Here is a 25,978-nt window from a genome sequence, read left to right on the forward strand (position 1 = left end):
CCGTTTGACATAGATACCTAAAATTTGAAACAGTTATAGCAATTACCACCACTAATATTGTAAATAAGTCAAGACCGCTTATTTCTTATTTTAGGGGGTAATTTAGGGGGTTGAGAGGGGTACCCTTTTTTTTTGTTTATTTGTAAGAATCGAGTGGGGTATACCATTAGAAAGCTTGCAAAAAATTGAGTCGATGGACTGATATTGACTTCATTGTAGACTGCAGTAGTTTCGATAAAAAATGCATTTAAAGTTGCAAGTTTTCATACAAAAAGATTCTCCTCTGTCCTGGGGATTTTCGTAAAAACTATAGCTAACACGCAGCTAACCAGCCAGTAACCAACTAAATCGAGTATGGAGACGGCGGGAAAATTATCAGGTTAACCTTATCTTTATTAGTTTTTTAACTGCAGCCTGATCTTTGGTTACTTTAGGTTAAGTTACTAGCTTGGATAAGCTTCTTAGACTGGTAATTTCATATTAGGAAGTCGTTTTAGCGAGAAAGATCTTTACTTAAAACTTTGGCATTGAAATTAATGACTTATGTGTGTGACACAAAGTTTAATTCAACTTGCTTATTTTTGGGTTATTTCATTTCTTTGTAATAGTCTACTAAACGTATGAGAGAAAAAAAGATCTAAAAAATACAACCTTGTTATAATGCAAATAAGCTTTAATTTCGAACGGGCTTTTTCCAACCAATTTTTAAATTAAGAATTCCGTTCTTCACTGTCGTTTTGTTTTTTTACACAATAAAGCACATAGAGTTAGTAAGACGTATAGAGATAACAATGTCATTTAATATTTATTAGAGAGTATCTAATTCGTTGAAACAATATACACAATAATATCCTTTTGCATTTGGTACGATGACAGTTCACTATCTGATTAGTCAAATTACTGTCAAGTAAACCTGGATAAAGGTTATGTGATGGGCAGATAGGAACCTTATACATATTACAAATGAATGGTCATTTATAGGTACAATATGATACAACACAGTTTCATGGCAATAATGTATGTGCTACTATAAAAGGCGTTTTACCTAGTTAAATCGAATTTTATGTAACACCCCAGTGAAAACCCATTTTCACGAGTAAAACTAGTTTTCCAAACCGCATTTTCACCAGTTGTAACTCGGATTTTTCAAAACTAGTTGTCGCAAAAGTACATGGTGAAACCTAGTTTTGACTTTTCGGGAATACGCATTTTCACTAGGTGAAACTAGTTTTCACGGTAGGTATTCTGCCAGAGATCTGAGCGTCACATTACGTTCGCGGCTACAGGCAAACTCAAATCATATACGCACCTAAATGTCACAAGTCTTCTTCGTCTTCTAGATAAAATGTATTTTTTCTTATTGCTACTTTCATATACCTCTTATTAAAAAATTCGGTAAAGGGGTATTTGTAAGAAACGAACCTAAGTGACGAAAACTTGACTTTCCATTTTGAGCCGCGTCCAGTCTACAAGTTTCAAATACTATGTTAACAATTGTCATAGGTTGTTATCATAACATGAGGTTTTATACCTACTTGCTGTTTTTGACGTATTTAGTTTTTCACGTACGAAGTTGTTATTTGTCATGTTTATCGTCGACTTTGACGTTTATTACATTGATTGTCATTTTGGTGTTTGGTAAATAAAGATGTAAAGAGAGGGTTTCGTAAATATATTATCTTTATGCTTACATAAACCAAATGGACCGTTAATAACAAGATTTTTATCAATGTGAGTTGGTGGTGTGAATGAGGTTAAGAATCACAGGCATGTGGCAATCAGTCTATAAAGCCCATTAGCAAAGCAACACTGGATAACAATCTAAGGTAACTAAGGGACTATAGCGACCCACCCCGGCCGCACCGGCGGCTCAAATTCAGTAGTGTTTGAGTTTATCGCGAACATAAGTATATACACACAAACAGACAGACGCGGGGGTACTTTGTTTTATAAGGTGTAGTGATTATAGGAGTAAACGGCAGTGGGAAGTCATAATCATAGGTGTCTAAAATAATGCTTTCACTGTATTGGTATCGCTTGATTAGAGGTTTTTTTTGTACATATTTACCTTAATAGCTCTATTACACCCAATACGTCGTAATTACCCAGTCGTCCACTATCGTCTTAAAACCTGTTCGAAATACCTTTCAGCAATGATTAAAGCTTTATCTAATAAGGCCCTGCATTTCATAGTGTTTGAGATATGCCTAAAATTTAATCCGTCATAACGATGCGTACGATATTAGATGGATTACCTACGCACGGGACACTTGCTACCGCAGTTATGACTGCGGGCTTGGCCAATTTTTTTTAACCAATTGCTGTAAATGTCATTTCAAAATAACACATAAAAATTTATAACATAAATAAAAAATTTGCCCTAAATCGTAGTCGCTCGGTAGAGTGCCCAGAAGGCGCCAGCCCCGCTGGATGGCAATGCTGATCCGAAGGAATTTTGTTGGCACTATAATCAAATAAAAAGGATTCTATTTCCCACCTTGGCCTCTGGAGAGACTCTTGTTTTATGTGCAGCATTCTAGAGGGTTGCATTTAAAATAAAGCTACTTATTGTAGTTAGGATTATGCATTTTGTGTTTTCGTTTTCTTATGTATGTAGTAGTTTTTAAGTTATTCACATTTATTGAAATTTGTTAATAATGTGTTATTTATGTTCATGTCAATTTTATGTAAGTAATAAATAAATGGATACAATACAAAGTTTTCGAACTATTCATGTTCACACTCGTTCAATAACATTATAAATACCCGAAGTATAATTTGACCTGACCATTATCAATTAATTAAATAAATACATAGGTAGGTACTGAATAATTTGCTTACAATGATTGCAGAATATTAGCATTTTGTAATATTAGTATTTTCTTTTTCGTTCACGAAATATTATCCCTGAACGTGTTGTACCATTTTTTATAGTTACGAGTAATCTCATTTCGTGTTAATACATATACAGGGTGTCCTTACCTATTGGACAAACCCTGTAATCCCACGTAGGGTTACTTCTCAGGAATAAGATAAGATAGTTTGTATACTGGTTCTAAATACCCTAATGCATATGTACATTTCGGCTGTGTCCAATGGCTAGGGGCACCTGTATATAAAAACCGGCCAAGTGCTACTCGAACTCGCGTTCCAAGGGTACCGTACATTACACAATTTTTAACAACGTCTTTATATGTGAAACGCGAATGAAATGTCTTTAAAAAATCCGTAGGGGTCGGATCATAAATTAACTAATTAAGTCCGGCTCACGCTTGACTCCACATTTCTAATAGGTTTTCCTGTAATCTATAGGTAAATAACTATTTTGTGTCTTTTTTCCAAAATTTTAGACCCAGTAGTTTCGGAGATAAAGGGGGGAATGGTCATTTTTTGGCTATTTTCTTAAATAATTCTAAACTATTTATTTGAAAATTACAGAAAAAATATATTTGAGATTCTCACAATGAGGTCTTTCATTTGATATGTAACACGATATAGTATAAAAAACTTTATTTTTTAATTTTCTCATTTAGCCCCCATGTTTTAATCTTTAGGAGGGAATTAAATCTTCTCGGGTCCGAGGTGTAGGGTTGGAGCCGGCATAGCTTTATCACGTATATATGTACCTTTACTTGAAAATAGTTGTATTGTATAACTAGCCTTATGAACCGATTTTGCATGCCTTAAAGTTTATAGTCTATGATGGTTCATTATTTTTTGTATGTGGGAATTTTTGCACTTTGTAGTTTAGTCACCCGTTGACCACGAACGCTGTAAAGGGTTTGAAACGTTGGGATGTATTATAAATTCAATATACGCGATATAATCCGTTTTCATAGTTTTATTTTATATTAGGAATATTTTTATTTCTTACACTAACTACTTACGCTTCGATATCATCTTCATCCTTTTCACTTTTCGGTGGTATTTTAATGGTATCTCCTTTGCCGATGACACTGATGTCGCACTTCAGGTAGCCCTTGGCGCCCGCGGCGATGTCGTCTGGGTCGGTGAGCAGAGCCCACTTGTGGTAAAATTGCCGATCTGCGAACAACAAAGTAACCCAACTTCTTGATTCTTCAATTATATTAAATATAAAAATGAAATGTAACTATGTTCATAACATAACAAATAAAACGTGTATCGGATTCGTATCAAAATATTTGATTAATGTTTAAGAACGCTTCTTTATCTTCATGACCTTAATGTACCTAGTGGCTAAATCGGGGACGATCAGGAACTGATGTGAGTACCCACATATTAATTGAAATTCGGTTATTATTGAGAACATATTGCAGGATTTAGTACTAAATTTTCCAATCGTAAGTTTTTTCGATCTTCTTTAATTAAAGTAAAAGGTGCCACTCGATTTATTATATGTAATGAAACCCAACAAATCATCACACCATCAATGTAATAAACAATGAATATGAGGCATTTCGCATGCCCTGAGGCAGGCATGCTCAGACTTTAATTCACATTTATTTTAGTGTGCGAGTGCGAGTGTGCCTTTAATTTTGGTTAGTATGTATAGTTAGAATTATTTAAGATGTCAGAAAAGATGTCTCTTCGGCATCCGAATGTTATGAACTACTATTAAGTTAGTTTCGTTATAATAATATTAATAATGTGCGAAACTATGACGTCTTAAATCAATTTAAATAAAATTACATATATGTATTATAATCGTGAAGCACCTAAGGTGCTTAATTTCAGAATGTTGAATGTCATCCACCTATGACTAACGACTTTGTGTGGGTCATGGAAAGGTTTTTGTGATGACTTATTGATTTTAAAATAAGCTGTATGCACGGCTCAAGCCATGTACAGTCGCCATCAGATATATCGGAGCGGCCAAGGTGCTCAACAATATCTGAACACGCACATAGCGCTTTGACAATAGAGGCGTGTTCAGATATTTGTGAGCACCACGGCCGCTCCGATATATCTGATGGCGACTGTACATACCCACTGTAAACAAGCATGAAACAAAACATTAATACCTAATGCTGTGACAAGCGCTATAGGGAGCGTGCATAAACTGTAGGGGTCAGCACAGGAGACGTCAGATTTTTGGCGCGAGGCGTAAATGTGTAGTTTATGCTTCCAAAGTAGCTCACAAGATGGCAGCACTTGCTTTGGCGTGAAGTGTCAATGTACATGTGATGTACATGTTTATGGTTCCGATTCAGGCCACAAGATGGCAGACCCTCCAACGCGCACGGTCCCTATAGCTATGTATGTGTTATGGTCAGTTCAATGAAACAATCCGATGATCCAGCAAGCTTTGTATTCACGTACACTCCGACATAATCAAGTAACTTAACCTCAAATCATAACGTTTGGCTATTACAATATGACAACTCGATATGCACTCGTTCGTAGCCTCCCTCGTTCTGCCTCCCAATCGTAGTGCCAGTTGCCGCCATCTTGCCTCACCGGAAGCGTTACGACTTAAAATGGTGCGACCAATCGGGAGCCAGCTCGAAATGTCAAATACTCACTTCCGTTATTTATAAAATGAATATATTTTGATAAACAGTCTTAACACTGTTTATCAAAATATACATAAATTTAAAAACATATTTTAATAATTAATTGTGACTATGAAATGCTAACATATGTTACATACACTGTTTTATCTACACACATATGTGCCATTCTCACCCAAAAGGGTACTTATTGTCGGTCGTCAATAAGGCGCTATTTCCATATAGCTTCAATTTAAATTCAACCTTATCGACAAGCGACAATGTGGTACCTTTTGGTTGAAAACGTCACATATTAGAAGCTCTCTATGTTATGTTCACGAACCGCATGTTACAACGATTAGGGCATCGTTTCAGTCACGGAACCCGTGCATATGAGGAGGCGTCTCAGAAATATCTTTATCGCTCATGTTACACATGTATTACACGAAAGTTTTGCTATAGTTAGTTTTAAAAACAACAAAACAAACTAATTTTATACATACTAATTACAAGATAACCCGAACATCAATAGAGACCGTGCGTGTTGGAAGATCTGCCATCTCGTGCCCTGAATCGAAAGCAAAAACAATTCACGCTTCTAAGCAGGTGCTGCCCCTTACACTTCACGCTAGCTCTAATTCGCATATTATGACTAAAAATCTTATACCTAAAAATGGAAACTTGACATAATGCTTAGCGCCGTAGTTTTTTTTTAATTCAGACCAACTAAAGTCGGCTACAAGTGCTACAACTGCCATATCGTTCGATAGGGACCGTGCATGAACTGTGTGGGAGGCAGCACAGAAGCCCCCTGCTTATTTGCGCGAAGTGTAAATGTCAAGTTTTAAATGTAGCCCACAAGATGGCAGAACCTACAATGTACAAGAAAACGTACGTGAACTGTAGAGGGCAGCACTTGCTTTGGTGTTTATGTTTCCGATTCAAATTTGTTTTCAAAATCGTTTGCAATTGACCTCAGAATAATAACTAAAGCAATTGACACTTCATTTGGAATAAAACGTCATCTCTCGCCTCGTCGTGGTCGACTGATATTAGAATCGAGGTCAATACACACACACACACACACTGCCGGAAGTGCTTGGCATACGCTCTCAAAGGTGACCATCGGGACCCCTAAATTAACCCATCTGATAATACCAGCATGAAGCCAATTCCAGTCGGTAGATATGAACCTTCTCTTCAGAAATATATAAGTCTGCCAGGGCGTCAATTCGGAATTAGCATCATTTTTATGGGAAACCATTGTGCATGTCATCGCGGTATCACGTTGGTTCAAATCCTTACTGCCGGCTCTCTAACCAATATGCTTAGAAAACTATATAAATCAGTTTTTAGAATAAATAAATGAAAACTTATGTTGAATCAAGTACAATATATTATTTATAAGTAAGTACCTACTTATTTACATACGTTCCATTCCAAGTAACTAAGACAAATGCAAATACAGCGTGAAAATATCTTAATAGCGAGTAGGTATATACGTATAGTATGTAACAATTTATTTCCTGGCTATGTTTTAAATAATAATCAGAGGCAACCTATTTCATTTCTTCTTCTTGATCCCAAAATAACTTGGAAAGCTCATTAATAGTTTGATCTAACTTTTTATTGATTTAATTTAGATCCATTTTTGGTCGCATATTTCATAGCTTTTTAGGTTCACTGAAATTGCCATTGACAAAATCGAAAAACTTATCGAAGAAAAGCACGATACCTGCCGTGTCGCAACTTTATTCTCGAAGCTTTTTAATACCTGAAAATATATTTACAGTTATTTGTTATCAAAATTATAAAAAGATTATTTTATAGTGAAACAGGACAAGTGTTGAGCATGCATTTTAAGGGTGTGCTATTGTCACATTTAATGTTAGGTATCAAGAAATCAGTGAATCAGGATATAATTCATGTAAAATGTCGACAAAGGTAAACGTATTGTGGTTGGATTTTGTCATTAGATCGGTCTTTCCAATTTTGGCAGGTTGTAGTTGATTTATCAGATTAAGACCTAGCCGCGGAAAACAGTATCTTAGTTATGATAATCAGAGCAACGTGTATCTAAAGACAGGCCTTACGGGCACTAAGAATGGTGCTAGTTCAACGGTTGTTATTTGAAATGTTACAATGTTCCACCGCCAACATTTCATAAATATGCTTTGCCCGAAGCCTCTATCAAAGCTTTTGATAAAGACGAAATAATAAATAAATGTTCCGGAGCACTATATATATACTCGAAAATTTACTTACCTTGTCCTTGTACCGATGTACTACATACAAGAAGGTACACAGATTCGGCGCGGCCCGGCCGCCATTGCTTTTCATCTTGCCTGCGTTGGTTTGGTTGAATGAGTAAGAGCACAACTCGACACAACTCACAAGGTTGGTTGTGATATAAAGAAACGCTGTTAGTTAATATACATAAATCTGATCAAAAATATGTTTAAACGGAATTTATATTAAAAACCAACTTAGAAATATTTTCAAAATTTCCCGTCAAACCAAACGTCATTTGGTTTTTTTATTAAAAATATCAGTACGGTTTTTTATTCGTCATAATACGTCAATCTGTCATTGTACGGTGTTTGTGCTACATATTAAAAAAACTACTTTTACGTTTCAAATTTAATTTATTTCCTAGTTCATTTGCAACGTAAGGTTAGTAACACTATCAAAACATTTTTTATTAAAATAATATTATTCTAGATTTAATTAAATACGATTAAGTTACCTGCTTAGATATTTGTTTGGTATATTTAGTTTTCTACCATCTACACACAAGAATGATATCTAGCCACACTCAGCCCTCCTTATGCTAAAAGGCGGTATCTCAAAAACGATTGAACTAGAAATTGAACGTTATGATTAAAATTTAAGGTACTTATTTGCATTCAATCTTCAATTGAGATACCGCTTTTAGCTCAGCAGGGCACCACGGCTGAGGAATAGATGTCCAGCTAACCCAGAGATGGCATTATTATCAGCATTACATTAGTCCTCTTCAGAGATACTATACCATGACCACCACACCACAGACATTGCATAAATCGCACGCGGTTTTCGATCCTTTGCCGACTAAGTAGGCGGCGCATTCAATAAAATCTTTTTGGCGAACCGCGAGTTCTCAGTTCGGGGCGAACTACTAGTTTAACCCCCTTGTAAGCCGAATTATCAAAAACGCTTAAATTATTTTTTGCTTTCTAATATTGTGTCTTTCTAAGAAGTTTCAAATCCGTCAATCTAAATAATTTTCGTAGCTACCATATACTTACCTAACGTTTACAACCCCTCATGAGATAAAGGCTGAAAGCACGTTTCTGCTTTTCTAATACTGTGCTTACGATATTTCAAGTCTCTTTTCTAGCATACCTACAACTAGTATTTCGTTAGAAACTTTCAAGGGCCGGTACAGTACAGTACAGTACAGACGGACTGCAACTTGTATGGGAACTGTAACTGCACGCCGAGTGCCGACGCTGCAGCCGGCGCGGCGTGCACTTCCTATACAATAAATTGCAGTCAGGTTGCAGTCCGTCTGGATCGGCTCTTATGTAGGAATGAGCGTAAACCATAAAACCACACATGATTAAAAAAATGAGACCATTATAAGATTATAACTAAATGAAATAATAATAAGTTTTAGTCAAGAAGCGCTGAATCAAGTTACAAGCAGATCTACCTAAAATAGGTTTGTACCTCATCACCTAAAAAACAAACGACGGTAGAAAGGCGCGACACTCATTCCGCTGCCAGGACATTCTGAAAAAGCGTGAAGAAATTCAAAGTAGGTAGGTGAGGTGCGTCAAAACAAGTAGCCGAAGGAAAAAGCATGCACAATGACTCAATGACATTTAACAAGTTGGATGTACTTAGTTATACCTCATGTACATTTCGTAAAAAAAAAAAAAGTAGGTAGCTCTACGTACACAATAATTATTGTAATGAATAGGTACTTAGTTCAATGTTTATGCTATATATATATATAGCAAAACAATAGTTGTCGTTATATGTAAACTAATAGTTTATTTTTTAACACGCGCTTTTGAGAAAGTAAGGTAATTGTTTATTTTAACTGGAATACAAAACATAGGTAGACGGTGTGTCCACTTGCTAGATAAGTAGGTACACACTTAAATCTAAAATAAAATAAAATGTATAATTGATGAAAAGGCGGGGGCATAACAAAATCTCTATTTGGAGATTCAAATTCAGGATAAAATTATTACCTATTTAAAATGTACCTTGAGTAGGTGCCCATAATTGTGTAATAAAAAAATGACTGATGGATACATAGCGACGTTTTTGATTTTGATTGATTCGCGCAACAGAATTGATCAAATAACCAACATCGCGTTATAGTCTTATAGTCGTGTGAACCCTACGATTATATCGCTACAAAAAGTCGTCATGTAGAACCGAGGAAATGAGTGTGTGGGTGAGTAGTGAGTACGTAACGTACCGGGCTGGCTCCAGACGGTCGCCACGTCCAGCTTGAAGCTACCCAGCAGCTTATTGGCGCGCAAGATGTTGCGCGATTGCAGCACCTGCCACATCCATTGAATGCCATCATCATTTTCCTCGCGTTGTCCCGGCATTTTGCTTCGGCTCATGGGAGCCTGGGGTCCGCTTGGCAACCAATCCCAAGAATTCACGTGGGCACTAGTTTTTACGAAAGCGACTGCCATCTGACCTTCCAACCCAGAGGGGAAACTAGGCCTTATTGGGATTAGTCCGGTTAACTCACGATGTTTTCCTTCACCGAAAAGCGACAGGTAAATATCAAAGATATTCCGTATATAAGTTTCGAAAAACTCATTGGTACGAAGCCGGGGTTTGAACCCGCGACCTCCATATTGCAAGCGCACGCCCTTACCGCTAGGCTACCAGCGCTTTAAGAAAAAAAAATGCCAATAAGGCCTAGTGTCCCCTTTGGGTTGGAAGGTCGGATGGCAGTCGCTTTTGTAAAAACTAATGCCCACGTCAATTCTTGGGATTGGTTGCCAAGCGGACCCCAGGTTCCCATGAGCCGTGGCAAAATGCCGGGACAACGCGAGGAAGATGATGATGGCATTAAATTTTTTCAAATTCTTTATACAAATTTCAGGATCAATAATACAAACAAATACGCGATTACAATAAAGAATATTGACCAGGTTCGATTCCCGGTTATGTGTGTAAAAAAAAAGTTTGAATGTCATTATTATTAAATTCCGTACTTTTTAGTATTTGTTGTTATAGCGGCAACAGAAATACATCATCTGTGAAAATTTCAACTGTCTAGCTATCACGGTTCATGAGATACAGCCTGGTGACAGACAGACAGACGGACAGACGGACAGCGGAGTCTTAGTAATAGGGTCCTGTTTTAACCCTTTGGGTACGGAAACCCTAAAAAACAGCTAATTTAATTTTCATGTCTCATGCTCTGAAAGTTGTTGTTAAAAAAAGTGTGCAGAAAATGATACGTTTCTGCACTAGAGCACTGTACTTTCTAAGTACCTGCGTTTTTTTCTTTTTTGTTAACCATAATTTCCATTCTGATAAATAACCCCATTTCATAATTAACGATATTTTTACTTAAATTGTTAATTGAAAGTACCCTCAAGAAATAATACTGAAGTTTATACTAAGCTGTTTTTTATTTTAATTCACATGTATTTTAAGTTTAAGTACTTTCCTCGTATTCGAAATGAAAAGTAGAGTGTTTAACTCGGGTGAAAGGCACCATTTCTGTCGAGGTAGTTTGGCGCTCGAACGTCCTTGGTTAACAATCTACTATATTTATTCCCTCTTTTTGCTTTGCCGATGACCGGTAAAAAATAGGTACGTGTGCCGCGCAAATGTATAGTTAAAACAAAGCAGCGGTAAATGTGTCGTGATTACATGAAGTGTGATCGCTCGTGTCGTGTGTAGTCAGTAGGTACACAATTAGTAATGTGCCGTTACTAAAATTATCATTGCCGATATTTTCCCATTTGGGAATATTCCCAGTAAATATCCATTGTTCCCGGTAATATCCCAAAAGCAGGTAATATACAATACCTCCTGTGAATTCAATACTGTTCTTACGTTATAAGTAGGTACTCAGTTAATTTAATTGGAAACGTGTAGAAATGGCTTAATCTTTATCATTATATTTTTTTTATTTATTTCATTAACTTTACCTATTAATCTTATTTTGTTATTAATTTAATCAATTTTATTAATTCCATTAATGTTAAAAAAATATATAAATTTTCTTCATTTTATAAATTGTATACATTTTATTAATTTGTTACCTAGTTGTTAATTTTGTATATTTTGCATATATATTTTGTTCATTTTGTTTATTTTATGTACACTTGTTAGTTTTTTTGTATTTATAAATTTTATTGATTTTATAAACTGAAATAGATGTCATATATTAAAGAAAGTCCTCCAGTGGTGAAGGCCGGATCCGGCTTCCTAACTTTTTCTTTAATATTTGACATCTATTTCAGTTTATAATTTATATACAGGGTGGCTAAAAATAAGTGGATTGCCGTTGCCAGGGAGGTTTTGGGATTATATTGAGTAACTTTTACTATGGGACCAACCACGAAATCGCGAAATTTTGTTGATTTTGTTGATTTTATTGCATTTATTTTATACTTGAATTTTATATTTAATTAATATTTACAAATATTAAAAACATTTTTATATAAATCTTATTAGGCTAAATAATACTAAGTATTTGATCACTAAACAAATAAGAAACAATGTAATAAGCTCCATGCATGTTTTTTTTTTAATTTTTGTAATAATTTGAACACCGAAAAATAAAGATACTTTTGTAAACCTTCACATTATTTTATTAAAAAATATTCAAAATGTTGAAAAATTTTGAGCGGTTGAAATGCTCATAACTTTTGACACGAATTCGACACACGTTGGACGTCTCCATGCGTTGGACGGTCCAATTGACGTTTGCTACTAATGACACTTATGTGAACTAATTTGTCGAACGCGTGACGTCACTTGACGTTTCGCGAGTTTCGCTCACTAGTTTTTCACAAGCGAATTTTCGTACTTTTTATTTATTATTTTAAGCAATTAAAAAAAATTAAAATATACAGTTTGATTCTAGATCATGGACCCAGGCGGTTCTCCCAATTAGGTTTGGGGGGCTCGGAGTTCGCACTTCGGCCAGCTCGGTCTTACCTGCTTTTCTGTCTTCCGTGTACGGCTCGCTGTCTCTCATCGGTCATTCTAAACCTTCCACAGATACTCGATGATCAGGTAGCGAGCCTCAAGGAGGCCAGAGAAGCATGGTGCCAGTCGTGCCCAAGTGCGGACATGCCAGACGCCAGGCACATTCAACGGGCGTGGGACTCCCCTCGTCTAGAGGCAGTCCATGCCTCAGTTGTAGAGAACGAACAGCCCAGACGACTTTGAACGCGCTCGCATTCTGGCGGTTTGGGCCCCCGAGTCGGGCCACTGGTTACAGGCTCCAAGGCAATAGGCACGGTTCTGGATCCAAGTAGCTTAAGGATAGCAATAGGCTTGAGGCTTGGGTCCAGAATTTGTGTTTCCCACACGTGTGCCTGCGGCAAAGGTGTGGACCAGCTGGGCCGTCATTACGGCACTATCAACGATTTGGTCCGTCGCGCGCTTGCCACCGTCTCTGTGCCTGCAGTTTTAGAACCAGTGGGCATGGCTAGAGACGACGGCAAGCGTCCCGACGGAGCCACGTTGGCGCCGTGGAAATTAGGAAGAGCCCTGGTGTGGGACGCGACGTGCGTTGACACCCTTGCACAGTCCCACATCGGGGCGACCCGCATCCAGGCTGGCGCTGCGGCTGACCAGGCCCAGATTCTCAAGCGCCGCAAATACTCGACCTTAGTTAACGACTATGAGTTTGCGGCGCTCGCAGTTGAGACTCTGGGTCCTTGGTCATCCGACATGAAGACATTTATGAGAGCTTTGTCGGCACGGCTGGTCGATTCCACAGGGGACCGTAGGGCCGGTGCGTACCTCTCTCAGCGTATCGCCCTAGCGGTACAGAGAGGTAACGCCGCTGGCGTAATGGGGTCCATGCCGCAGGCCGACCTGTTGGACGGGGCATTTTTTTATGATTGGGTTTTGTGTTTTAGATTAGTTTAATTTTTATACTCTATGTTTAGGTAGTTATTTATTTAATTTTAAATTGTATAATTAAAAGCATAATAATAAAATAAAAATAAAAACAATCAAGCAATTAAATGATAATTTAATAACGGAAATGCATTTGTAACATGATATCGTCGGGTTTCAAGCAAAACTCACTGAGTACCACCACAAGTTCATAGCCATATAGGTAGTTAACCGTATTATTATCCGAATAAGGTAGATTTTTGTTTAATTACTTTTCAGTAATTAGTGAGTTTTGTTTGTCACCTGACTGACCTGACGATGTAACGGTAACAAACATCCGAATAAAAAATATTTCGTTCAAATATAAAGTTCATGCATGAGGCTAATTGTACTGTACTCATATTAAAAACACGATTGATTATTGTTGATTTTTGTTAAAAATATTTTATTTTCACATTTTTGTTTTATTTATATTTAAATTCTGAAATAATTCAATAGGGGAATACTTCCGAGTAAGATTGGGAAAATACCGAGTAATATTAAGAATATTCCCAGTAGTATTGGGAATTTACTTAAAAAGTAAACCTATATTGGTTTTTTGCACTTTGTATGATGCATTAGTCCATGTCCATACATAATGGTTTAATATAAATCAACATGTGTTTACATGTACATACTAAATTTGAATGTTTCCGTAAATTACCTATTCTTGGGAATATTACCGGAAACGGGACTGGGAAAATACTCACCTCGGAAATACCTATTCCCGGTCACGGCACATCACTATACACAATACACAGCACGAGCACACCGTGCACCGGCCACTCGCGCCTGGTGCCTCGCAGCTTGCATGTGACCTGACACGCCAACATGCCACTTCATCAGTTTGTGTTGCCTTATATAATAGTTTCCCATCCGCATACAAGAATCCATTTACATTATCGGGCGCCCAATGTAGTGTGTTATTTGTCTTTAGGTATCTGGGGATGTTGAAAACCAAAAACTATAGGTATACATATTACTTGGTTGCTGGTTCGAAGTCCAAGACCCTTTATCCATCATCAGCACCATTAATTAATCCAGAAATAGGTGAGAGCAATAAAAAAAATATTTTTACAATGTTTCATGTCATATTTAATAATTTAATATACACATAGTACAATCGGATTAAGTCTCACCTCGAAATCCTTCCAAAGTTATGAAATTTGGTATGTATGTTAATTAAAGGTCTCTTTCTCATGTCCACACTATTTGACATTTGGGGACCTCGAGGAATCGCAGCCATCTTGGAAAATGTGTACCATCCTGGAGAAATTTGTGTTTTACTCTAAATATACGTTCTCTATGAAAATATGGTGTAAGGCAACATTAAAGCTTATTAAATTCTACACAAAAAAGTCCTAGATACTCGTAACTTTGCGGAAAAAATACATCTTGTTATAGAAAATAATAGCTGAATCCAGATTTAGCGCTTATACCCTTTCAGGGGATATTCTCTTAATATGAAACTTGGAGGAATATGAATTCCACTTTTGTCTATACATTTGTGCACGTTCTACTCAAATATCAACATTTTACTCGACTGCGATTTAAACAGAAAGTAGGGTTATGGGTTTAAATACTGAAAATCAGTAGGTACACCCTGTAGCTCAGGATACTGGACGGATTTTTTAAAACGACATATTGATAGATTCCTCTTGCCCTTCACAACCTGTTTACACTTGTTTTATTAAAGAAAAATCAATACAGCTGCCTTGAGAGGACGCCGAATAGTAAATCATATTTTTACTTTTAGCGCCTGAACTATTGAGTGGATTTTAATAAAATATACATCAGTAGATCCATACACGAGTGCTATGCAATACAAATTGTAGCAATTTTGGGAATAAATAAAAAATATAAATGCCACAAGATATATATATTGATATTTACAAGCCACGGAAATCAACCTTATTAAATAAAATGCCACGGAAATCAATTTTATAAAAATGCCACGGAAATCAATCTTATTAAATAAAAAATGGCTAAAGCCTACTGGTACCAGTGGGGATCGGCCAGGAGTGAAGGCTGCAAGTAATAAATATTTAACAGTGGTTTAAAGTATAAAAGATATAAAAAGGAAGACGTTGAGTAGATTGCCTAAAATTGGTAGGTAGGAAATAGGTTGGTCACTTCCCTTGAGAGAAGAGAGTGAGCTGCTTGGAGAAACAGGCCCAGGCCTATACCGGTTCCGGTCAGGCGGATTTCGGAGCCGCAACCAGGGATCTATGCCGGACACTGGTATGGCGTGCGCCGTGATCCGTGTCCAGAAAAAGTAGGAGCAATATGTTCTCCAAATAAAATGAAAAACTGCGGACGAAGAGAAGGGCCACGCTATAATAAAGTGATGAAATGAAAACCAATAAAATAATAAAATAGAGTATGGAACGGACTTACCCGCGACAAAAAGCGGTTCTCCTTATTTCTAAAGGGTCGGCTATTCACGTTAAAAAAACTTCCGTGATCCTGGATAAACCCGGTACTTGTTATAGTTGGGCAGAAATGGCAGAATTACTTTTATTTTGTGAAAAGATCAATTACTTTTTCACCATCACATCTAATTCCTTCTCACATTGACAGTTTTCACACCTTCATCTTTTTTTCATTCTTTTGGCAGTTGTCAAAGCAAATCAAAGAATTCACTTGTAAAGAAAAAAGGTTTCTCCTAAAGCGTTATGCTGCAGACATCCTCTAACATACACAAAAAAAAAGGTGGTTGTTATGAAAGGTATCTCAACACAAATACCAAAAAAAAGGAGCACCAACAACTAAAAAGGTCAGACTGAAGTTCCTAGTATTACTTCATAGTCATGTTACAAATATGGGAAATGAACCCGCAAACAATTGATCCTTAACCAAGGTGTCCTTTCTTCGTAACCAATAAAAAAACTTTAAACGCTAACAACAAATGATTGTTATGAAAATGCAACCAGGCGCAAATAAACGGTACCTTATGACACTCGCGAAACGAATTATGTAAGCAACAAAAAAAACTAAATTATCGCAACTTTCCCGAAAGCTACTTTAAGATGTCTTTGACGTGATAAAAACCAACGTGTGGTGAGCTTACGTCAGCCAGTTCATAAACTTGCGGCGAAATACGCCTGACTATGCGACACGAGACAAACCGCGGAGCGAACTTCCCGCCAGGTCCTTCTCCGACAGGGCAACGTTGAAAATTCTTCCGCCATACTATTTCACCTGGCTGAAACATAACAGCCTTCCTTTTCTCATTATAGGTGTTTGCGTTCCGTTGAAAAGCAAAAAACAAGGAATCAGCAACTTTCGCATAGATGTCTTGGAGTGCTACAAGACACAAGGCGCGATCACTCCGACTACGGACCAACTCTGGGCCTGGAGTCTGAGAATGGGCACGTTGTCGCGTAGTCTCCACCTCACGTCCATACATTAAAAAATTAGGGGTATATGAAGTTGCGAGGTTTACGCATGAATTTAAATATAATGCTACTTTTGGCAAATTCCTTGCCCAAGTGCGATTATCATTACCTGTCAGAATACTAAGAGTCGTGATTACGGTTTGATTGTAACGTTCAGCGACGTTGGCCTGAGGCGTGTAATAAGGCGTGTAACACGGACCGGGAATATCGTAGGACCTTAAAAAATCTACGAATGCTATGCTACGGAAAACAGTCGCGTTATCACAAAGAACGTTGAATGGCGTTCCATAGCGCAATATCACTTCCGACTCCAAAGCAACTGTGATAGATCTCGTATCAGCCTTCTTCAAAGGTACCAACCATACAAATTTTGTAAAAACGTCAACTATGGTTAAAATATATCTATATCCGTAATAGGCTATCGGAAGAGGACCCACCAAATCTATGGAAATTAAATCTAGTGGAGCGTATACAGGTCTTGGATAAAGCTGGTGCCCACGCGGTTGTGTGTTAGAAATCTTGTATGCTTTACAGACTTGGCACTCCCCAAGGTATTCGGTTACATCGCGATACATGTTTGGCCAATAGTATAAACTTCTCAATTTCAAATAAGTTTTCATGACCCCAGGGTGAACATTCGGGAACCCGTTGTGAATCTCAGCGATAGCCTCTCTTATTTTATCTTTAGGCAAAACCGTCCGCCAGGAGTTAGTCTCCAAAGGATTATTAACCGCCATCTTACGCATTAGAACCCCATCCCGTATTGCATACGCCGGAAATATTTGTGGCGATCTTGTTGTACCTGTAAACACCCTCTCGAACCAGGGGTCAGTCGTTATGCTGTCACCCCGTCTGAAGGAAATCAAACCAATCTGGGGACGAGAAAGAACGTCTGGGACAACGTTTAATGCGCCTTTTCGGTGCTCGATCTCAAAATCGTATTGGGATATTAGAGTAGCCCAACGAGCTAGTCGGCCACTTGGATTGTCTAGGGTAATGAGCCATTTTAGGGCAATGTGGTCTGTAATTATCTTGAACTTTATTCCATCGAGATAGCCGCGAAAGTGTTTAATAGATTCCAAAACCGAGAGCAGCTCCCGTTCTGTCGTTGAGTAATTGCGTTCCGCTTTTGAAAACAACCGTGAGTAATAGGCAATTGGATGCTCCTCTCCATTAATATTTTGGGCTAGAACCGAACCAAGACCAACCGAACTGGCATCACATTGCAACACGAAAGGCTTTGTAAAGTCTGGACATGCCATAACCGGAGAATCAATAAGGACCGTTTTTAATCGCTTAAACGCAGATTCAGACTCACTGGTCCAACTGATGGGATCTTTGCCTTTCTTTTTTCCGATAAGAGACGTTAAAGGCGCGATGATAGATGAGAAATTATCCACAAAACGTCTGTAGTATGAGCACATACCAATAAATGCCCGTAGAGATTTTGTCGTCGTAGGCGTCGGGAAATTACTAATCGCCTCTAACTTTTTTGGATCGGTCTGGAGCCCGCGTTCATTGACAATGTACCCCAAATATCTGAGTTCCGATTTGCAGAATTCACATTTCTTTAGATTGATAGATAGACCGGCCTCTCTTAAGCGATCGCGGACTTTGATGATTAGGTTTAGATGACTATCAAAATCGCGAGATACTAAAATTAAATCGTCCACGTAACCAAATACAAAGTCGTCTGATTCAGCTGAAAATTCATAGTTGACTATCATATCAGTTAGCCGTTGCATTTCTGACGCAGCATTCGTGAGCCCAAAAGGCATACGGACAAATTCAAATAACCCGCGTTGAGGAACAATGAATGCTGTACGTTCACAGCTGTCCTTGTCGGCGAGCGGAATCTGCCAGAAGGCGCTCCTAAGGTCAAGCGATGTGAGGTATCTGGCACCACGTAAGTTATCTAGGATGTCTTGGATTCGCGGAAGCGGGTAGGAATCGCGGATAGTAACACTGTTTAATTTCCTACTATCTACGCAGAATCTCACACTTCCGTCGCTTTTTGTCACCATTACAACTGGGCTTGCCCACGGTGACCGAGAAGGGAGTATGACCCCCATCGCAAGCATCTTATCAATCTCTTCATTGAGGACCTTCAATTTGACAGGAGACAGTGGGTAATAACGCTGACGAATAGGCGGTCCAGTTGTCTCGATTTTATGGGATAACCAAGATGTACATCCCAGACCTATCTTGTCAGAAGAGATGTCTTCCAGGGTGTTTATAACGGACTGGAGTTTGAGTTCTTGATCGGCAGAAAGGACTCTTCTCGGATGTAAATATCGAGTATCACTAGCCTCGATGCGTCCGCTGACAGGAACGTGAGTAGACGGCACAAAAAGCTTACCGCTATTCTCACCTTCGAAAAACTGTTTGATGACCGATGTCAATCCGCACACATCCCAAAACTCCATTCCGAGGATAAATTGTGTAGGTAACTTCCTACCTACGAGACATGGGTGGGTAATAGACATTCCATGAAAAAAAATGGTAAGTTCTACTCCACCAAGAATCTCGATCGGTGAATTGTCCGCGGATACCACTACTGGCATTGTACCCGTGTAATAATTTAAACCCAAACCCCTAAGAAGTGAGAGGTCGATGAGAGACCTCATAGCACCAGAGTCTAAAAGAGCTTTAACAGGAATACCAGAAACAGAAACTTCGACAAATAATCTATTATCAAGAGAGTTGTTTATGACTATCGGCGACACCGAAGGATTGAGCGTGGCGCCGCCAACATCTAGTTTTTTTGTGGCGTGGGAGGGTTACAGTTGGAACAATTCCGGGTCACAGCACCTGCCCGCTTGCACTGAAAGCACACCACCCCTCGAACGTTTGGACACCCCCTATAGTCGTGTCCCAACATGTCACACTTAAGGCATGCTGGACTTAGGGCGTTAATCGGAGCCACTGTAGTAGCCGGAACCAGCTGTGGTTGGAATGATTCAAAATTTTTAGCTACCTCCAGCAAAGCGTCCATGTCTCTTATAATATTTGTGGCAAGACATGGGTGATATCGCTTGTGTAATCCGTATTTGACGATAGTAAATAAGTCGTCTTCACCGACTGGGGCACGTAATTTAGCATTAAGGTCACGGACCTGTATGACGAAATCGATAACGGTCTGAGTATCGGACTGTTTCAGTTCTCGCAGTTGACGTTCTGTTTTAAAATCAAAATCAACAATATCGAAGGTGCGCATAAAGGCTGACTTTAGCTCAACATACGAAAGCCTCGGATGGCGAATAGCGCGAAAATATTTCAGAGCGCTGCCGGAAAGTAGCTCGTGAAACCTCTGTACAACGTAGGATGGTTTAACGCCGCGCGCAATGCCCTCCTCTTCAACCCGACCGAAAAAATCGCGAACACAGCTCTCACCCGAAAAGGTAAGACACCATTTAGTCAGCGACTCTGGTTTCCATTGGTGACTCGTATACATCGGACACGGAGATGGTCCAGACTGCGGTGGTGGTTCCGCGAATTGACTTGAGTGCGCGTCACCGCTATCCATGGTTAGCACACGTGGATTCGGGTCAGCAAACGGATTTAGCGATCGGTGTGGAGTGTCGCCAATGGATCCTTCACCTTGATTTGACATTATAACACTACTGTTCTTGGGCACGAAACTAAGCGTTACAGTAAGGCCGTTTGACCGGACTCCCTCCCCTTTCTTTAACAAAAAAAAAATTAATATCGAAAGTTTATTTAATAATAAAAAACAGTTATTTTTTTAGTTCGGGCGCCAAATTTGTAGCAATTTTGGGAATAAATAAAAAATATAAATGCCACAAGATATATATATTGATATTTACAAGCCACGGAAATCAACCTTATTAAATAAAATGCCACGGAAATCAATTTTATAAAAATGCCACGGAAATCAATCTTATTAAATAAAAAATGGCTAAAGCCTACTGGTACCAGTGGGGATCGGCCAGGAGTGAAGGCTGCAAGTAATAAATATTTAACAGTGGTTTAAAGTATAAAAGATATAAAAAGGAAGACGTTGAGTAGATTGCCTAAAATTGGTAGGTAGGAAATAGGTTGGTCACTTCCCTTGAGAGAAGAGAGTGAGCTGCTTGGAGAAACAGGCCCAGGCCTATACCGGTTCCGGTCAGGCGGATTTCGGAGCCGCAACCAGGGATCTATGCCGGACACTGGTATGGCGTGCGCCGTGATCCGTGTCCAGAAAAAGTAGGAGCAATATGTTCTCCAAATAAAATGAAAAACTGCGGACGAAGAGAAGGGCCACGCTATAATAAAGTGATGAAATGAAAACCAATAAAATAATAAAATAGAGTATGGAACGGACTTACCCGCGACAAAAAGCGGTTCTCCTTATTTCTAAAGGGTCGGCTATTCACGTTAAAAAAACTTCCGTGATCCTGGATAAACCCGGTACTTGTTATAGTTGGGCAGAAATGGCAGAATTACTTTTATTTTGTGAAAAGATCAATTACTTTTTCACCATCACATCTAATTCCTTCTCACATTGACAGTTTTCACACCTTCATCTTTTTTTCATTCTTTTGGCAGTTGTCAAAGCAAATCAAAGAATTCACTTGTAAAGAAAAAAGGTTTCTCCTAAAGCGTTATGCTGCAAAATATACTAAAATAAATGGAGGAAAAATGTGTAAAACTTAAAAATGTGATTATAAAAACAGATTTTAGGTCTTAAATGAGGTTTAAACAATAGTGATAGTAATGAACTTTGACACCTACAATTTCAGGGATCCCTGTTTGCGTGTAATAAAATTGGAGCTTCGGGGACCACGGGGATCAAACGCCATCTTGAAAAGTATGTCTTTTTTGGTTTTTCTGTTTTTCTCGAAATATCTGGGTTAAATGTGAATACTGTGTATAGCGAAACAAAAGCTTATTAAGTTCTACACAAAAAAGGTATAAAACACTATGTTCCTAAAACGGAGCTTTCTTCTAGAAATATGGCTCAGAAGTCAAAAGGTTATACTTAATCATCTCCTACTAAAATTTTATTTTAAGACGGGTCAGAAAAAAATACTTGGATAATTTTTTTACCAACTTTTGGAACACAAAAACATTATCTACCCAACCATGAAAAAAAATGTGTGGAAACTTGTAAAAGCTTCCCTTGTAACTTGTAAGCCCTATTTCTAGAAAAAGGCTTCGTTTTTGGGACATGGTGTTGTATTACTTTTTAGTGTGGAATTTAATAAGCTTTCGTTTCGCTATACACAGTATTCACATTAAACCCAGATATTCCGAGAAAAAAAGAAAAACAAAAAAAGACATACTTTTCAAGATGGCGTTTGATCCACGTGGTCCCCGAAGCTCCAATTTTATGACACGCAAACAGGGATCCCCGAAATTGTAGGTGTCAAATTTCATTACTGTCACTATTGTTTAAACGCCATTTTATTTATTTAATCGTATGGCATATGGTGATAATTGTGAAATAGAAACAGTGTAAGTGTTGTAAGTTATTAAAGATCTACACATAGACCAGTCAGCCACTTTATGGCTTCGTCGCTCAGGGTGATCAGGTCTTCGGGAGGGCCGGTAACATAACGCGTTATAGGACAGTCATGAATGATGTGCTGGATGGTTTGTGCTTCCGCACCGCAGCCACAGGCCGGGGAATCCACCCACCCACATCGGTGTTTGTAGTAGGCGCATCGACCATGACCAGTACGCAGTCTCTTAAGTTTGCACCAATCTCGTCTAGGAAGGTCCGATCCCATTATTCTGGAGCCAGGCGTGATATCAGAGCCTAGTTTGCCCGCCATTAACAAGTCACACGATTTTGCCCACTCGCGTTTGAGATTAAATTGAGCATCGGCTAGGTTTTTGGCGATGTTACATGAGGGATTCCTGGATTTGAGCCGTTGCTTGTTTGGCTCTTAAAACTCTGCATAACATGGTAGGTTAGGGGTCTTTTGGATCTTGGACACTTCCCGAAGCAAGGCGTCCTTCCTCCTGAGTTCTGGCGGGGCAATCCGTGACAGCACGGGGAGCCAGTGGCAAGGCGTAGATTGGAGCGTCCCGGATACGACTCGCATGGCTTTGTTCAGCTCGACATCTACTCTGGAGGCATGAGCACTACCTAGCCACGCCGCGGCACAGTATTCTGCTGTTGAAAACACCAAAGAGAGCGCTGATGTTCGCAACACTTCGGCACTTGCTCCCCAAGAGGTGCCACTTCGTTTTTGCACGATGTTGTTGCGACTCTGGAGTTTGCGAGCTGTGTTGGAGAGGTGTTGTTTGAACGTCATGGAGCGGAAACCCCATTTAAGACCTAAAATCTGTTTTTATAGTCACATTTTTAAGTTTTACACATTTTGCCTCCATTTATTTTAGTAAATTTGTATTGCATAGCACTCGTGTACCAATTATGGATCTACTGATGTCTATTTTATTGAAATCCACTCAATAGTTTAGGCGCTAGAAGTAAAAATATGATTTACTATTCGGCGCCCTCTCAAGGCAGCTATATTGATTTTTCTTTAATAAAACAGATGTAAACAGGTTGTGAAGGGCAAGAGGAAACTACCAATATGTCGTTTTAAAAAATCCGTATAGTATCCTGAGCTACAGGGTGTACTGATTTTCAGTATTTAAACCCATAACCCTACTTTCTGTTTAAGTCGCAGTCGAGTAAAATGTTGATATTGGAGTAGAACGTGTACAAATGTATAGACAAAAGTGGAATTCATATTCCTCCAAGTTTCATATTAAGAGAATATCCCCTGAAAGGGTATAAGCGCTAAATCTGGATTCAGCTATTATTTTCTATAACAAGATGTATTTTTTCCGCAAAGTTATCTAGGACTTTTTGGTGTAGAATTTAATAAGCTTTAATGTTGCCTTACACTATATTTTCATACAGAACGTATATTTAGAGTAAAACGCAAATTTCTCCAGGATGGTACACATTTTCCAAGATGGCTGCGATTCCTCGAGGTCCCCAAATGTCAAATAGTGTGGACATGAAAAAGAGACCTTTAATTAACATACATACCAAATTTCATATCTTTGGAAGGATTTCGAGGTGAGACTTAATCTGGGTGTACTAATACGTCTCTGACTAAATCCGAAGAAGAAGTCGAGCGTTTGCTGAAATCATTAGATTGTGACATGAGAGCGGGTCCGAACAGAATTATTTCTCAAGTTGTCTTGAAACATTTAACTTTACCATAACTATAATTTATAATATGTCCTTAGCTGTAGGAATATTTCCGGAACTCTGGAAACTTGCACACATAATTCCTATCCATCAGAAGGGTGATTTATCAGATGTTGCAAACTATAGGCCTGCATCAATATTATCTGCTTGTGTTAAAGTACTCGAGTCTTTTGTAGGCTGCTGGTGCATTGTCATTGCTGTCTCCAAAACAACACGGTTTTCTGCCCAACCGCTCTGCGACTACCAATCTGATAGAGTACGTGAATGACATAGTCACAGCTCTTGACAACAAACGGGAGGTACATGCGATTTACACCGATTTAAGCAAGACGTTTAATCTTATTAATCATGACATACTCGTTGGCGAGCTCAGAGTGCGTAGCCAACGTGCCAATCGTTAACGCTTCGTAGCGTATCGTAGTCATCTCTCTCCATCACTCTTCCCGACTAGCGCGACAGTGACAGTTGCGTTTCGTTCGCTATGGAGCGTTAACGATTACAAGTTGGCTACGCACCCAGGCATGCCGGGATACACGGTTCGCTACTGAGATAGTGTGTCTCGTATTTGCAAAATCGATCGCAATTGGTTACTCTAAGAGGCTTCAAATCCACGGTAAGAACTCTTCTTTCTGGAGTACCGCAGGGGTCGCATGTAGGGCCTCTATTTTTCTTGGTATTTATAAATGACTTAACCCTAGACCTTGAATGTCGCTTTCAACAATACGCCGACGAATTAAGTTAAAACTCTATAATATATTTAAGAGCCTTGAAGATGTGGCCAACTTACAGAATTACATATCTTGCGTCCATCACTGGTGCACACGTAATGGCATGGTCCTAAATGCTAGTAAGTTCAACACCCTCTGCAAATGGGCGCACGATGTCGGTTTAGTAATTAACGCCCAAAAGACCAAGATAATGCATATTCGTTCAGCTCACAATAAAACTACTCATAATATTACTGTATTTGCACACCAACATAGCTGCCTGCACCAGCATAATATCACAACGTGTAACTGTGAAAAAATTGAAGTGGTCACAGAGCACATGTACCTTGGGTTAATAATCGACCACAGATTCAACTGGGGACCGCACATTAATTATGTATGCGATAAGTTGAGAGCCATCCTAAGTAAAATGTCAACATTAAGATATAAGTTACCGTACAAAACCCTACGTATGTTGTACTTAGACCTTGCTGACTCTGTGATCGGTTACGCTCTGAGTACTTATGGTAAAACCTATAAAACCTATATAGAAAAAATACCTATATATAACTTACAAATAAGATTATTGAAGACACTTGTACCTAAGCATATCAAAAAAAAATAAGTATGAAACAGACTATTCCCAACTTTTCAAATACTGTAATATACTCCCAGTTCAAAATATGTGTAAACTAGCCATACTAACAGAAGAATATCACCATGTTACTTAACTAAAAGAAGACAAAAGATGTACAAAACTAAGAAGTCTACAGAACCAAAACAAATATTGTATACCCAAATATAACAACATATATGGCACTAGGCTGTACACATATATATTACCTAAAATATTGAATGATCTGCCAGAAGTTGTTTGTGCTAAATACTTAAATGGTAAACATATAAAAAAAGTCGTTAAAATGCACTTATTAAAAACTAACGACACAAGCTATGTATACTAAGAATCATACTTATGATAAGATATAGGATATAATATTGTTTTTCTTTATATTATTCTCGAACTCCCCATCGGCACACAAACCTCCATAAGGTTTTGCCTACGATGGGTCTTGTAATAAT

The 25,978-nt window shown here is 38.5% G+C and overlaps 2 protein-coding genes across 2 annotated transcripts in view; one reads left to right on the forward strand and one right to left on the reverse strand.

Annotated features, from left to right (window-relative positions):
- The window catches only part of LOC134754305 (proton-coupled amino acid transporter-like protein CG1139), a 522,474-nt gene that overhangs the window by 347,559 nt on the left and 148,937 nt on the right, over positions 1-25,978 (forward strand). The gene's annotated exons all lie outside the window — the stretch shown is intronic.
- The window catches only part of LOC134753709 (otoferlin-like), a 95,738-nt gene that overhangs the window by 40,474 nt on the left and 29,286 nt on the right, over positions 1-25,978 (reverse strand). Inside the window, exons 8-9 of the mRNA XM_063689648.1 lie at positions 9,946-10,030; positions 3,888-4,044 (exon numbers count right to left, since the gene is read on the reverse strand). Coding sequence (XP_063545718.1) covers positions 3,888-4,044; positions 9,946-10,030 — 242 coding nt within the window. The remainder of the gene's footprint in view (positions 1-3,887; positions 4,045-9,945; positions 10,031-25,978) is intronic.

This window comes from Cydia strobilella, chromosome Z (assembly GCF_947568885.1).
Source record: "Cydia strobilella chromosome Z, ilCydStro3.1, whole genome shotgun sequence".
NCBI classification, from domain to species: domain Eukaryota; kingdom Metazoa; phylum Arthropoda; class Insecta; order Lepidoptera; family Tortricidae; genus Cydia; species Cydia strobilella.